The sequence below is a fragment of the Oncorhynchus gorbuscha genome, linkage group LG08, assembly GCF_021184085.1.
Source record: "Oncorhynchus gorbuscha isolate QuinsamMale2020 ecotype Even-year linkage group LG08, OgorEven_v1.0, whole genome shotgun sequence".
Classification (NCBI taxonomy): domain Eukaryota; kingdom Metazoa; phylum Chordata; class Actinopteri; order Salmoniformes; family Salmonidae; genus Oncorhynchus; species Oncorhynchus gorbuscha.
Genome location: NC_060180.1, coordinates 4,454,695 through 4,470,203, shown reverse-complemented (window position 1 = coordinate 4,470,203; position 15,509 = coordinate 4,454,695). Strand labels below are relative to the sequence as shown.

The window sequence follows — 15,509 nt, the reverse complement described above, 5'->3', positions numbered from 1 at the left end:
AGCTGTTTAACAGTCTGATGGTCTGGTGATAGAAGCTGTTCATCAGTCTGATGGTAATAGAAGCTGTTCATCAGTCTGGTGGTAATTGAAGCTGTTCATCAGTCTGGTGGTAACTGAAGCTGTTCAGCAGTCTGATGGTAATAGAAGCTGTACAACAGTCTGGTGGTAATAGAAGCTATACAACAGTCTGATGGTCTGGTAATAGAAGCTGTTCATCAGTCTGATGGTCTGGTAATTAAAGCTGTACAACAGTCTGGTGGTAATTGAAGCTGTTCAGCAGTCTGATGGTAATAGAAGCTGTTCATCAGTCTGATGGTAATTGAAGCTGTTCATCAGTCTGATGGTCTGGTAATAGAAGCTGTCCAACAGTCTGATGGTAATAGAAGCTGTACAACATTCTGATGGTAATAGAAACTGTACAACAGTCTAATGGTCTGGTAATAGAAGCTGTTCAACAGTCTGATAGTCTGGTGATAGAAGCTGTTCAACAGTCTGATGGTCTGGTGATTGAAGCTGTTCATCAGTCTGATGGTCTGGTGATAGAAGCTGTTTAACAGTCTGATGGTAATAGAAGCTGTTCATCAGTCTGGTGGTAATTGAAGCTGTTCATCAGTCTGGTGGTAACTGAAGCTGTTCAGCAGTCTGATGGTAGTAGAAGCTGTACAACAGTCTGATGGTAATAGAAGCTGTTCAACAGTCTGATTGTAATAGAAGCTATACAACAGTCTGATGGTAATAGAAGCTGTACAACAGTCTGATGGTAATAGAAGCTATACAACAGTCTGATGGTCTGGTAATAGAAGCTGTTCATCAGTCTGATGGTCTGGTAATTAAAGCTGTACAACAGTCTGATGGTAACAGAAGCTGTACAACAGTTTGATGGTAATAGAAGCTGTACAACAATCTGATGGTAATAGAAGCTGTACAACAGTCTGATGGTCAGGTAATAGAAGCTGTTTGACAGTCTGATGGTCTGGTAATAGAAGCTGTCCAACAGTCTGATGGTAATAGAAGCTGTACAACAATCTGATGGTAATAGAAGCTGTACAACAGTCTGATGGTCTGGTAATAGAAGCTGTACAACAGTCTGATGGTCTGGTAATAGAAGCTGTTTGACAGTCTGATGGTCTGGTAATAGAAGCTGTACAACAGTCTGATGGTCTGGTAATAGAAGCTGTTTGACAGTCTGATGGTCTGGTAATAGAAGCTGTCCAACAGTCTGATGGTAATATAAGCTGTACAACAATCTGATGGTAATAGAAGCTGTACAACAGTCTGATGGTCTGGTAATAGAAGCTGTTTGACTGTCTGATGGTACTAGAAGCTGTTTGACAGTCTGATGGTCTGGTAATAGAAACTTTTCAACAGTCTGATGGTAATAGAAGCTGTCCAACAGTCTGATGGTAATAGAAGCTGTTCATCAGTCTGATGGTAATAGAAGCTTTTCAACAGTTGACGGTAATAGAAGCTGTTCATCAGTCTGATGGTCTGGTAATAGAAACTTTTCAAGAGTCTGATGGTAATAGAAGCTTTTCAACAGTCTGATGGTAATAGAAGCTTTTCAACAGTCTGATGGTAATAGAAGCTTTTCAACAGTCTGATGGTAATAGAAGCTGTTCAACAGTCTAATGATAGTAGAAGCTATTCAGCAGTCTGATGGTAATAGAAGCTGTTCAACAGTCTGATGGTAGTAGAAGCTGTTCAACAGTCTGATGGTAATAGAAGCTGTTCAACAGTCTGATGGTAATAGAAGCTTTTCAACAGTCTGATGGTAATAGAAGCTTTTCAACAGTCTGATGGTAATAGAAACTTTTCAACAGTCTGATGATAATAGAAGCTGTTCATCAATCTGTTGGTCTGGTAATATAAGCTTTTCAACAGTCTAATGGTAATAGAAGCTTTTCAACAGTTGATGGTAATAGAAGCTGTTCATCAGTCTGATGGTAATAGAATCTGTCCAACAGTCTGATGGTCTGGTAATAGAAGCTGTTCAACAGTTTGCTGGTCTGGTAATAGAAGCTTTTCAACAGTCTGATGGTAGTAGAAGCTTTTCAACAGTCTGATGATAGTAGAAGCTTTTCAACAGTCTGATGATAGTAGAAGCTTTTCAACAGTCTGATGGTAGTAGAAGCTTTTCAACAGTCTGATGGTAGTAGAAGCTTTTCAACAGTCTGATGGTAGTAGAAACTGATGGTCTGGTAATAGAAGCTTTTCAACAGTCTGATGGTAGTAGAAGCTTTTCAACAGTCTGATGGTAGTAGAAACTGATGGTCTGGTAATATAAGCTGTTCAATAGTCTTGATAGTTATAGAAACTGTTCAACAATCTGATGGTCTGGTAATTGAAGCTGTTTAACATTCTGATGGTAGTAGAAGCTGTTCAATAGTCTGATGGTAATAGAATATGTTTAATAGTCTAATGGTAATAGAAGCTGTTCAACAGTCTGATGGTAATAGAAGCTGTTCAGCAGTCTGATGGCAGTAGAAGCTGTTCAACAGTCTGATGGTAGTAGAAGCTGTTCAACAGTCTGATGGTAATAGAAGCTTTTCAACAGTCTGATGGTAATAGAAGCATTTCAACAGTCTGATGGTAGTAGAAGCTTTTCAACAGTCTGATGGTAGTAGAAGCTTTTCAACAGTCTGATGGTAGTAGAAGCTTTTCAACAGTCTGATGGTAGTAGAAGCTTTTCAACAGTCTGATGGTAGTAGAAGCTTTTCAACAGTCTGATGGTAGTAGAAACTGATGGTCTGGTAATATAAGCTGTTCAATAGTCTTGATAGTTATAGAAACTGTTCAACAATCTGATGGTCTGGTAATAGAAGCTGTTCAACATTCTGATGGTAATAGAAGCTTTTCAACAGTCTGATCGTAATAGAAGCTTTTCAACAGTCTGATCGTAATAGAAGCTGTTCAACAGTCTGATGGTCTGGTAATAGAAGCTGTTCATCAGTCTGATGATCTGGTAATAGAAGCTGTCTAACAGTCTGATGGTAATAGAAGCTGCCCAACAGTCTGATGGTAATAGAAGCTGTTCATCAGTCTGATGGTCTGGTAATAGAAGCTTTTCAACAGTCTGATGGTAATATAAGCTGTTCATCAGTCTGATGGTCTGGTAATAGAAGCTGTCCAACAGTCTGATGGTAATAGAAGCTGTCCAACAGTCTGATGGTAATAGAAGCTTTTCAACAGTCTGATGGTAATAGAAGCTTTTCAACAGTCTAATGATAGTAGAAGCTATTCAGCAGTCTGATGGTAATAGAAGCTGTTCAACAGTCTGATGGTAGTAGAAGCTGTTCAACAGTCTGATGGTAATAGAAGCTTTTCAACAGTCTGATGGTAATAGAAGCTTTTCAACAGTCTGATGGTAATAGAAACTTTTCAACAGTCTGATGATAATAGAAGCTGTTCATCAATCTGTTGGTCTGGTAATATAAGCTTTTCAACAGTCTAATGGTAATAGAAGCTTTTCAACAGTTGATGGTAATATAAGCTGTTCATCAGTCTGATGGTAATAGAATCTGGCCAACAGCCTGATGGTCTGGTAATAGAAGCTGTTCAACAGTTTGCTGGTCTGGTAATAGAAGCTTTTCAACAGTCTGATGGTAGTAGAAGCTTTTCAACAGTCTGATGGTAGTAGAAGCTTTTCAACAGTCTGATGGTAGTAGAAGCTTTTCAACAGTCTGATGGTAGTAGAAGCTTTTCAACAGTCTGATGGTAGTAGAAGCTTTTCAACAGTCTGATGGTAGTAGAAGCTTTTCAACAGTCTGATGGTAGTAGAAACTGATGGTCTGGTAATATAAGCTGTTCAATAGTAATATAATAATAATAATAATAATAATAATATAATATAATAGTTATATAGTTATAGAAACTGTTCAACAATCTGATGGTCTGGTAATTGAAGCTGTTTAACATTCTGATGGTAGTAGAAGCTGTTCAATAGTCTGATGGTAATAGAATATGTTTAATAGTCTAATGGTAATAGAAGCTGTTCAACAGTCTGATGGTAATAGAAGCTGTTCAGCAGTCTGATGGCAGTAGAAGCTGTTCAACAGTCTGATGGTAGTAGAAGCTGTTCAACAGTCTGATGGTAATAGAATCTTTTCAACAGTCTGATGGTAATAGAAGCTTTTCAACAGTCTGATGGTAGTAGAAGCTTTTCAATAGTCTGATGGTAATAGAAGCTTTTCAACAGTCTGATGGTAGTAGAAGCTTTTCAACAGTCTGATGGTAGTAGAAGCTTTTCAACAGTCTGATGGTAGTAGAAGCTTTTCAACAGTCTGATGGTAGTAGAAGCTTTTCAACAGTCTGATGGTAGTAGAAGCTTTTCAACAGTCTGATGGTAGTAGAAACTGATGGTCTGGTAATATAAGCTGTTCAATAGTCTTGATAGTTATAGAAACTGTTCAACAATCTGATGGTCTGGTAATTGAAGCTGTTTAACATTCTGATGGTAATAGAAGCTGTCCAACAGTCTGATGGTAATAGAAGCTGTTCATAAGTCTGATGGTCTGGTAATAGAAACTTTGCAAGAGTCTGATGGTAATAGAAGCTTTTCAACATTCTGATGGTAATAGAAGCTTTTCAACAGTCTGATGGTAATAGAAGCTTTTCAACAGTCTGATGGTAATAGAAGCTTTTCAACAGTCTGATGGTAATAGAAGCTTTTCAACAGTCTGATGGTAATAGAAGCTGTTCAACAGTCTGATGGTAGTAGATGCAAGGAGACGCACTGGAGACCAGATGCGTAGAGCCGGCTTCATGGCACTTGGCTCGATGCTCACTCTAGCCCGGCCGATACGCAGAGCTAGTATGTACCGCACCGGGCTATGCACCCGCACTCGGGACACCGTGCGCTCCGCAGCATAACACGGTGCCTGCCCGGTCTCTCTCGCACTCCGGTAAACACAGGAAGTTTGCGCAGGTCTCCTACCTGGCTTCGCCACACTTCTTGTGTGCCCCCCCAAGACATTTTTGGGGCTGACTCTCGGGCTTCCATCCACGCCGCCGTGCTGCCTCCTCATACCAGCGCCTCTCCGCCTTCTTCGCCTCCAACTCTTCTTTGGGGCGGCGTTATTCTCCAGGCTGTGCCCAGGGTCCTTTTCCATCCAACTCATCCTCCCATATCCAGTCCTCCTTGCGCTGTTCCTGCTGCCGCTGCTTGTCACCACGCCGCTTGGTCCTGTTGTGGTGGGGGATTCCGTAACGGGATTCTTCTGTTGAAGGAGAGGCAGACCAAAACGCTGCGTGGTTATTGTGATAGATGAAAATAGAACAATATACAATATACAAAAAACAAGAAACCATGAAAAAAAAACGAAAACAGCCCTATCTGGTGTAACAAACACAAAGACAGGAACAATCACCCACAAAACCCAACACCAAACAGGCTACCTAAATATGGTTCCCGATCAGAGACAATGACTAACACCTGCCTCTGATTGAGAACCATATCAGGCCCAAACAAAGAAACAGACAAACAAGACATCCAACATAGAATGCCCACTCAGATCACACCCTGACCAAACAAACATAGAACATACAAAGCAAACTTTGGTCAGGGTGTGAGATGATACATACATACGCTTGTTCGCTCACGCACACACAGAGAAACACAAATACTTACACACACTTGCTTCTTGTGCCAGCATTTTAATGGACAACACCGTTGAGAGTTAGTGTTGTGGTCGTGTTTTGTGCGTTAATGGACATACTGTAACTGGGCCATTGGAAGCAGAATTCAACATTAGCTTAGACAAATGTCACTATCAAATCATTTTTAAAAATCCATAGTGGAAACAAATATCGATATGAGATGTCATGCACTTTTTGGTCACCTCACGCGTTTTCACTTCAACCAAGATACCGTAGGCATTTTATCCCAGAAACTCTCAGATACTTTGCTAGTCTTTTCCATTCATGTAAAATGTATTGTTGTCTGACCCTCCTGCAGGTTTGCACTTTAACCAAGGAGGACAACCGTGCGGTGCGTAACATCCCTGAGGATGAACAGCTCCACGTCCTGCCCCTCTATAAGATCTCACAGAGGGATGAGTTTGGCCGTGCCGATGGCCAGTGGGACAAGATCCAGACTGGGGCCCTGCAGGTGCTGTCAGCCTTCCCCAGAGAGGTAGGTTCCTACGCTTTCCTAAGTTTCCCCTAGGTGCAGATCTAGGAGCAGCTTCCTCTCCTCTAATCCTAACAGTAACCATTAGTGGGGAAAATATGAAACTGACCCAAGAGATCAGCGTCTACTTCACCCTAAATCGGTTCTTACCCCCTGTAGAGAACCAGGAGGCAGGGGCTGTTACACGGGGTGGCCAATCCTCCTCCTGTGCTTACTGGGTATGCAGGCTTTTGTTCCAGCCTTGCTCTAACACACTTGATTCTACTAATCAACCTCCAGTTGCTCACCCGGATGAGGGTTGGTTAGCCTTGCATTCTACGGGATTGAAATTAGTTGGCATCAAGACCATGTCAATTGGAGAGTTTTGGGTTTGATCTTGCACAAGTCACATCCCACTGGGCAAAATCAATATTGTTTCCATGTCAATTCAACAACAAAAAAACTATGTGATGGTGTTGAATTCTCGTGGAAAACTGATTGGATTTGCAAAAAGTCATCAACATAAAGGAATTTCGTATTTTTTTTCAACCAACTTTTAACCGAAATCCATTGACATGGTGAAATTCAACCAAATGTAAATCCAAACCAAACATTGAAATGATGTCTGTGCCCAGTGGGATGTGCTGTATATGCGTGTTTACTTCAAACCACTTGATAAAAGCTTTTACTAAATGACCATGCATATACCATCACCAGGTGCGTCTGCTGGCTGAGCCGGTGAAATCAGCACGTAAGAGGAAGCAGGAGGCCAAGCTGAAGGCCCAGGCTGACAAACAGGCTGCAGCTCAGGACAGGAAGCCTGGACAGAGTCCACTAACCCCGGGCAAGGTCAAGACCGAGAGCACCAACAAAGGTAGAGACCTCTGGTTGGTTGATTGGTTGTTTGATTAGTTGGTTGATTGGTTGGTTGGTTTATTGGTTGAATGAATGAATAATCAGTTGGTTGGTAGATTAATTAATTAATTAATTATTTACTAATTGATTTATTGATAAATTGGTTGATTGATTTTCTGCATTTTTCTTACAATAAAATGCTTGATCCTGGTTTGTATATTTCACCTTCCAGGTTCCAAAAGCACTTCATCAGTGGATCAGTCCTCCTCATTCAAAGCAGAGCCTCAGCCCTTCTACAGCTCTTTCACACCAGGAAGTGTGGGTGCCTATGCTCCAGAGTCTAACTCCCCTAGCCCTTACCACCACAGCACTCCCACCTACCCCACTCCTCCAGGAAGATCCACCCCGGGGATGGAGGCTCTTTCCCCCCATCGTCCCGGCATGCCTTCCACCCAGTACGGATACAGAGGGCCACCAGGGGCCCAGTGCAATGGTTCCCCCCTCCATTACAAGACAATGGGAGAGGATGTAAATGGTTACTCCCCAGGACTCATCAGAAAGCAGCTGGTGAACACTGAGAGATGTGGGACACCTGGTGACTACCCCCCCAGGACGTTTAAAATGGAACCCAACGAGGTGCACTGCTCCCCTCTTGTCAGACCCCCCCACAGCCACAGTACTCCTCCTCCATCCTCCTCCTCCTTCTCCGCCCCCCTCCCCCACCCAGAGGGCCTCCACAGCAGACTCAACGGGCTCCCCGGGGTGGCGGAGGAGATCGGGGACGGGGTTAAAGGTCATGGAGGTCATGACCTCCCCCACTGTGCCACTCATCTCCCCCTTCAGGCCCCTCCCCCTCTCTTCCCCAACCCGGAAGAGGTCAAACAGGAACAGGAAGAGGTATGGTCAGACAGCGAGCACAACTTCCTGGACAGTGACATTGGTGGGGTGGCGGTGGCTCCCTCCCACGGTTCCATTCTGATTGAGTGCGCACGCAGAGAGCTCCATGCCACCACCCCCATCCTCCGACCCGACCGCAGCCACCCCACCCGCATCTCCCTGGTCTTCTACCAGCACAAATCCCTCAACGAGCCTGACCATGGCCTGCACATGTGGGAGGCAAAGATGGCCCGGAGGGAGCGGGAGAGGGAGGAGGAGGCTGAGAGGATAGGGATGGGCCTGGACCTGGAAGAGGTTAGCCCGGTCAAGGGGAAGGGGAAGAGGGGGAAGGGGGCCGGGGCTGAGAGTGTGGAGCCTGAGGAGGTAGAAGAGGAGGGCCCGGAGGAGAAGAAAGGGGTATTGAAGGTTCCTACCCGGCAGGCGGTGACCGTAGCGCGGGATGGGGTGGTCACTGTGTCCCCTTATGCTCTGACACAGGTCACGGGCCCCTACAACCGCTGGACATGATACTGTTATGTACACACACGTACACAGGCACACATTCACTCACAGACACATACAGCGATTACATTTTAACACACACACACACACCACCCTGTGCTACTGCCTTACCTCAATCAACTTTACACTTCTAATCTCCTTTTTCTGTGTTATTTCATTGTGTTACCTTTTCCAAACGTATGTCTGTTTATTTTTGTTTCTCTTCGTCTCTGCTTTCAAAGTGATGAGGAAGAATATCGTTTGTGGGTTTTTAACTGTGACTTTTAGTGTTTGGTGATTATTTTTGGGGTCTGGTTTTTTCATGTAAAGAGATGGTGCTCAGAACCAATTTTAAATGTGTTTTTAAACTGGTTTTAAATACAACTTGATTAATAAGAACAAACAAGATGTGATTATTTATTCTGACCATTTTTCAAAAACTATTTTTTTATTTTATTTCTTGATGCAAGCCTGTTTACTGCAATTTTGCTGTCATCCAGCATTTTACACTAGTAAACACTCATGTCAAGTCTCTATGGTCTTTGTTTCAGCCAAGAGTGCTCTTTTCACAAAAGGAGTTTTATCAATGATTGATCATGTAATGGTGCCATCTGTAGCAGCAACTTTCGATAAACACACCACATATTACACAGTATGTAAGACTAGACTACACACATCTAGTTTTATGTGAAAACAATGTAGCATGGTGCTTTCCTTCTCTTCCCGTTCCTCTATTGGTGGTCATGGTGCTTTCCTTCTCTTCCCATTCCTCTATTGGTGGTCATGGTGCTTTCCTTCTCTTCCCGTTCCTCTATTGGTGGTCATGGTGCTTTCCTTCTCTTCCCGTTCCTCTATTGGTGGTCATGGTGCTTTCCTTCTCTTCCCGTTCCTCTATTGGTGGTCATGGTGCTTTCCTTCTCTTCCCGTTCCTCTATTGGTGGTCATGGTGCTTTCCTTCTCTTCCCGTTCCTCTATTGGTGGTCATGGTGCTTTCCTTCTCTTCCCGTTCCTCTATTGGTGGTCATGGTGCTTTCCTTCTCTTCCCGTTCCTCTATTGGTAGTCATGGTGCTTTCCTTCTCTTCCCGTTCCTCTATTGGTGGTCATGGTGCTTTCCTTCTCTTCCCGTTCCTCTATTGGTAGTCATGGTGCTTTCCTTCTCTTCCCGTTCCTCTATTGGTGGTCATGGTGCTTTCCTTCTCTTCCCGTTCCTCTATTGGTAGTCATGGTGCTTTCCTTCTCTTCCCGTTCCTCTATTGGTAGTCATGGTGCTTTCCTTCTCTTCCCGTTCCTCTATTGGTAGTCATGGTGCTTTCCTTCTCTTCCCGTTCCTCTATTGGTGGTCATGGTGCTTTCCTTCTCTTCCCGTTCCTCTATTGGTGGTCATGGTGCTTTCCTTCTCTTCCCGTTCCTCTATTGGTGGTCATGGTGCTTTCCTTCTCTTCCTGTTCCTCTATTGGTGGTCATGGTGCTTTCCTTCTCTTCCCGTTCCTCTATTGGTGGTCATGGTGCTTTCCTTCTCTTCCCGTTCCTCTATTGGTGGTCATGGTGCTTTCCTTCTCTTCCCGTTCCTCTATTGGTGGTCATGAAGGAACTTTACTACCTTGTTTTAGGCTGGATCATTTTAGTCTTTTTGTTAAACGTACAGATAGATATATGATGACATATTGAAAAAGCACTTTTTTATTTTTCATAACTTGAAAAAGGTCCCGTTCCAATATGTACAGATAGAGAGATATATCCGACAGCTTGTTTGAAACCTGTTCGTTTTTTTGTTGTAGAATGAGTTTATTCATCTATGAATTTGTAACATTATAAATTGCATATCAGTCTCACACAAAAAACTGGCTTACTAAGCAATTATGAAATGCTGCATATAAAGATTGTGTCAGATTATGGTGCTTGTTTTCAACGACACTTAATTTGTATGAATCTGGATAACCATGTACAGTATGTTCACTGAAGACCTGGGTTCAAATACATGTGTATTTGAGTATCTGGTATTTAAAATGCATTTTTCTATGTATTTTGAGTATTTTCAAAATACACAGCCCAAAATAAGTACTTTTAATATAATAATAATATTATTAAGTACTTTTATTTGAATATTTTAATGGTTGATTGTAAAAACCAAATTGATATTATTTTCAAATACTTATGTAAAATACTATTTTCAAATACCTGGGTTAAATGCATGGGAATGTATTTGCATCAGTGTATTTGAGTATTTTCAAATACTTTCCAAATTTCCAGATGCAACTACTTGTCTTTTCAAATAATTACTTTGAATGTATGGGAAAGTAATTGAGATATTTGAAATAGTATTTTAACCCAGGTCTGGTTCACTGTCTGAACTTCCAGCGTGTTTTAAATAGGACTTGTCTGTTTTTGATACAGACACAGCTGAAAAGACCACATAAAACCTGTTCAGAAATGGTGACTATATTACTGTATGTTTCTTACAGGCGCTGACAGCATTTCTATCCTCTCTTTTTAACTGACTAGGGCATTGATTGGCACTTATGTTTGTCCATATACTGGGTATAAATACATTATACAAGTGGAGAGCAAACCAACCACATCCTTTGTTGTTTCTCATTGCTTCGTCTTTACTCTTTGGGTGAAGCTGCTCTGACAGAATAAAACACTCCTCAGATCATTTCTGCTGCTGTAACAGTGTTGAAATGTTGTTAAAACGTTGTTTACATACCATTTACATAACTGTTTCACATGGTATCTGAATGTGGCATACAGGGTTGGGGTTAACTCGTGTCATTTCAGAAAAGAACCGTAATATTCAGAGAGTATTTTCCAATTCAACCTTATTCATTCAAATTAATTTGAAAATCCTGGATAGAAGGCTTTTGAAATAGAATCAACCTCAATGCTTGTGGCATACCGTTTCAGGGTCGAAATGTAGTTACTTTCTGATGGTGCTAACTCGTCAAAATGTGATGCTGCACTGACAAAGCCTGTGTTTATTCTAGGGGTGATGTTATGATGCTTTTTGCATGACTAGCATTTGCTGTTTCCCTTCTGGATGGGCATGCCATACCCTTGTGCTCTACCGTCTCTGTCCTGAATGCATTATGTACTACAGTACTTCAATCTTGTCACTGGTCAACTTGAGCTACTCTGTAACTTGAGTTACCCCAATTAAAGCAGGTTTATACTGTATACTGCAGAGGTCTACTGTCTGACTCAATACGTGATAGACCTAGAACTTATGATGAAAAGATGCAGAGAATTGATGCTACTCTGTAACTTGAGTTACAGAGTAGCATCAATTCTCTGCATCTTTTCATCATAAGTTCTAGGTCTATCACGTATTGAGTCAGACAGTAGACCTCTGCAGTATACAGTATAAACCTGCTTTAATTGGGGGCAACCATGTAGGGTATTCATCAATGCTCACATTAGTCCATCATAACCATGTAAATATGGGCCCATTCACTAATACTGCAATTGATTAGGCATCTGTTGTATTGATCTGTCTGCGTATATGCTGGCTCTCATGCAGCTCAATGCAGATAAAGCACATTTCACTGGTGCTTTCATTGAGTAATACACAGATCTGGATACATGTTTTTTTTCTGTCTGTGTTTCTCTTTGTTTCTCAGGTGTGAGGTTGTTCATTTACCCAGGCTTCAACCCAACTAGGGCACACACAGTCTCCTAACACAACTCTCTTTCTTCCAATAATGTTGTCAACAGATTGACAAAGTCAAACCATATACTTAGATTTTTCCTCTGAGATAAATGTTGACACATAGATTGAATGCATTTTATACAAAGTAGCTGCAGTACATATATAGTCTATTACATTATATTGAATGTAGGCCGTTGCAAGTTAATAATGTGGTAGAAAACAGTCACTTTAAAATGTTTCCAGCTTTACATAAGACAGTTTGTAAGATAATAAACTTTTGTAATTGTTTCACTTGAAGATTTCTTGGTTCTACCATTATGTGTGACTTGAAAACTGTGGTAACCTACATGTACATCAAGGAGGAAAAACTAGCACCAGCATTTTAAAACTCAAAGGTTTTTATTGGAATAAAACTGTATAAAATACACATTTCATGTGGAACTGACAGTTTTACTGTACTATTCATGGTTTGTAGATAACAGTCTTGTTATTTTGCAACTGATTGACAAAATGACTGTACATAATAACTAAGGTGTATATCAGTTTGACAGTTTTGAGAAAATACTAAATTCAGCATTCCTGTCAATGGCTACCCCCTGGTGAAATAAAGATGTATTTATATTTTGGACTTGTTGTGTGTCTTTTTGCTTTATTGACAATAAGTGACTTCAAGGTATACAAACTATAATACTGTGTGTGTGTGTGTGTGTGTGTGTGTGTGTGTGTGTGTGTGTGTGTGTGTGTGTGTGTGTGTGTGTGTGTGTGTGTGTGTGTGTGTGTGTGTGTGTGTGTGTGTGTGTGTGTGTGTGTGTGTGTGTGTGTGTGTGTGTGTGTGTGTGTGTGTGTGTGTGTGTGTGTGTGTGTGTGTGTGTGTGTGAATACCCCTGATTAGAAATGTGTGTATAGACCCTTAAGAATGTACTTTTGGGAATAGATGGTAACCAGTAGAACAAAACAGATAGCTTACCTTATTCCCCGGGTCCATTCCTTTGTCACAGTGTAGTGGAGACTTAAATATTTGTAGTATTATAGTTGGAATAAATAGTGATAATATACCTGCGTGCGAAAAGTCTACTGTCAGTGATAGCGGGCTTTCTGCCATTCACATGTTCTTGAACTAAAAAGGCTTCCGTATATTTTTGAGTGATTCGTGACGCACCAGCTCCGAACGGACAGGATCATTTCTACAGGCAAGATGGCGACTTCGGAGCCGGTAAGCGAGATCGAGGTATGTGGACATTTCACGAATAAAAACTGAATGTAGAACCCATCCTTTTTTATTTGGTTTCATTTAATAGGGTTTAAATCTACCAGGTTTTAACGGAATATTTTGCTCCAGGATCTGTGAAAGTGTGGGTGTCTGGTTCCAACATGCTCAGCAATGCTAGCGATGGATTTAGGGGGTGGCATTGGAGACTGTTGGCAGGGAGTCACTGGACATAGCTAGGTAGTTAATACTTGGTTCATTGAGTCAATACAATATATGACAGTGTCCCTTCAAAACTATTGATCGTATTTGTGATCGGTTTTTATTTACATGATAAAAAAATGTGACATCTAGACACGTGTGTCTGTGCTGTGTTAGCTAGATTTTACGTTACCTTGCTAACTATAGCTAGCTAGCCTGATGGCTAACGTTAACTAACTTGCTGCCATCCAGCAGGCGCATGACTTGCGGCGAATCAATGAATCAGATGAAGCATATGGACGGTCTAGTAGATAGAGTTTCAATCACATGTGGCTCTCTAGTAGCTATTAGTAATGGCTAACTACACAAACGTTTGGCTTAGTCTCAGGTGAACAGAAAACGTAGCTAGCAAGCTAACCACATTGACAAAACAGCCGGCTAGCCATTGTCACCTCACATCACCTTGTTCTAGATCTTTCAATAGTGGAAGTCTAGATCTTCAGCATCTTCTACAGAGATGTTGGTATATATTCAGTAGACATGAAGAGGCATTGTATGTATCATTCAGTAGTAGAGATGGCAGAAATCCTAGTTTTTGTCTTTATTCAAAATGTTAAAATGTAGTCCGACATGGATAGAATACATGTAGTATTGTTTTAGTGTCTGTAGTAGTTTTATTAAATGTAACCTTTTGTTTAACTAGGCAAGTCAGTTAAGACTTGTTCGGGAGCAGAATGACAGATTTTTACCTTGTCAGCTCGTGGATTCCATCTAGCAACTTTTCAGTTACTGGCCCAAAGCTTTAACCACTAGGCTACCTGCTGCCCCGGTTAGTTTCCATAATTATCCTTGATATTGATATGATTGTGTATGTTAGGAGCTATTGACAGGATGGGTCTAAAGATGTCAGATTTCCTGCAAACAGCTAATATTGTACTGATGAATGTTTTTGCTGTGTCATCCCAGAATGCACCTGAAACAGAAGAGCCCCAACCTGAAGTAATCCCCACTGCACCACCTGTGGTCACTGATTCTGAGCAGTACATCAAACACCCCCTGCAAAACAAGTATGGGTACAGTGTGTCTGTCTGCTTTTGTGCATTTACAATTAGTAAATGAGACAACAAGGGGGACCAACCTGAATTTGTCCAATAGCAACTCGTTGCAAAACATAATTGTTTAGACTAATGATTACATCCCTGGGGTACTGCAACAAAAACAAGAGTTTCTATTGAACAATTTCAGGTAGGTCCCTCCCTCTTTCGTTCTGTTGGTTTCTGTTTTGTTCCTAGTGAATAAACCCCAGGGTCATGTTCATTCATTAGATACCAAACGGAAGGGAAATGACAATCAGAACTGGACTTGTCCAATAAGAAACTAAGTCGTTTTTTAAAAGTTGCAAAACCTTTTAAAACGTGTTGTTATTGTGTGCCTAAATTAACATAACCCAGATGGGGATACTAGGGTCACGCTCACTAGGCCAAAACGCTTTAGTGCTTCCTAAAATATTTCCATTCACATGCTCACAGCTAGCTTTATCCCTAAATCTAGATGAAGAACAAAGCTGATCAAACTTGCTCTCTACAGATTTGACATTGTGATGTCATAACTTTTGTCTGTTGTAGCACATCCAATCAAGTGGCTGTCTTTTGAATAGGGAGCCAGGCCATAGACTACTGTGAGCAGTACATCGGACCGGGTAGAACTGCTGACATAAAACACTGCCTCAGTAGACCCACTCTAGACCTTTCTGTCTGTCCTGTCCCTGCCTCAGGTGGATGCTGTCCCTCCCTAACCACAGATTCTGGGACATTCTGATGCTTTAAAACTCCATAGTTCTGGTCTTTTTTCCTGTTTGAAAAACTTGATCCTAGACCAGTGGATTTCAGATTCTATTCGCAGGGATTTTTCTGCCATTGACATCCTTGGGCAGGCCGCCTAATCGTTATTGAAGGGTGGTGTGTGTGTGTGTGTGTACACATGAGTGTGTGTGTGTGTGTGTGAGTGTGTGTGTGTGTGTGTGTGTGTGTGTGTGTGTGTGTGTGTGTGTGTGTGTGTGTGTGTGTGTGTGTGTGTGTGTACACACATGAGTGTGTGTGTGTGTGTGTACACACAT

The 15,509-nt window shown here is 41.7% G+C and overlaps 2 protein-coding genes across 5 annotated transcripts in view; both read left to right on the top strand.

Annotated features, from left to right (window-relative positions):
- The window catches only part of LOC124041113 (methylcytosine dioxygenase tet3-B-like), a 76,915-nt gene extending 67,455 nt beyond the window's left edge, over positions 1–9,460 (top strand). For all 3 annotated transcript variants that reach the window (XM_046358292.1, XM_046358291.1, XM_046358293.1), the window contains 3 exons: positions 5,954–6,130; positions 6,824–6,980; positions 7,194–9,460. In XM_046358292.1, coding sequence (XP_046214248.1) covers positions 5,954–6,130; positions 6,824–6,980; positions 7,194–8,365 — 1,506 coding nt within the window. In that variant the 3' untranslated portion in view covers positions 8,366–9,460. The remainder of the gene's footprint in view (positions 1–5,953; positions 6,131–6,823; positions 6,981–7,193) is intronic.
- A 3,639-nt stretch (positions 9,461–13,099) lies between these two features.
- LOC124041112 (eukaryotic translation initiation factor 4E-like) overlaps positions 13,100–15,509 on the top strand; it is a 41,147-nt gene continuing 38,737 nt past the window's right edge. Inside the window, exons 1-2 of one of the 2 annotated variants that reach the window (XM_046358289.1) lie at positions 13,100–13,213; positions 14,360–14,460. In XM_046358289.1, coding sequence (XP_046214245.1) covers positions 13,181–13,213; positions 14,360–14,460 — 134 coding nt within the window. In that variant the 5' untranslated portion in view covers positions 13,100–13,180. The remainder of the gene's footprint in view (positions 13,214–14,359; positions 14,461–15,509) is intronic. The other variant, XM_046358290.1, reaches the window with a different exon arrangement.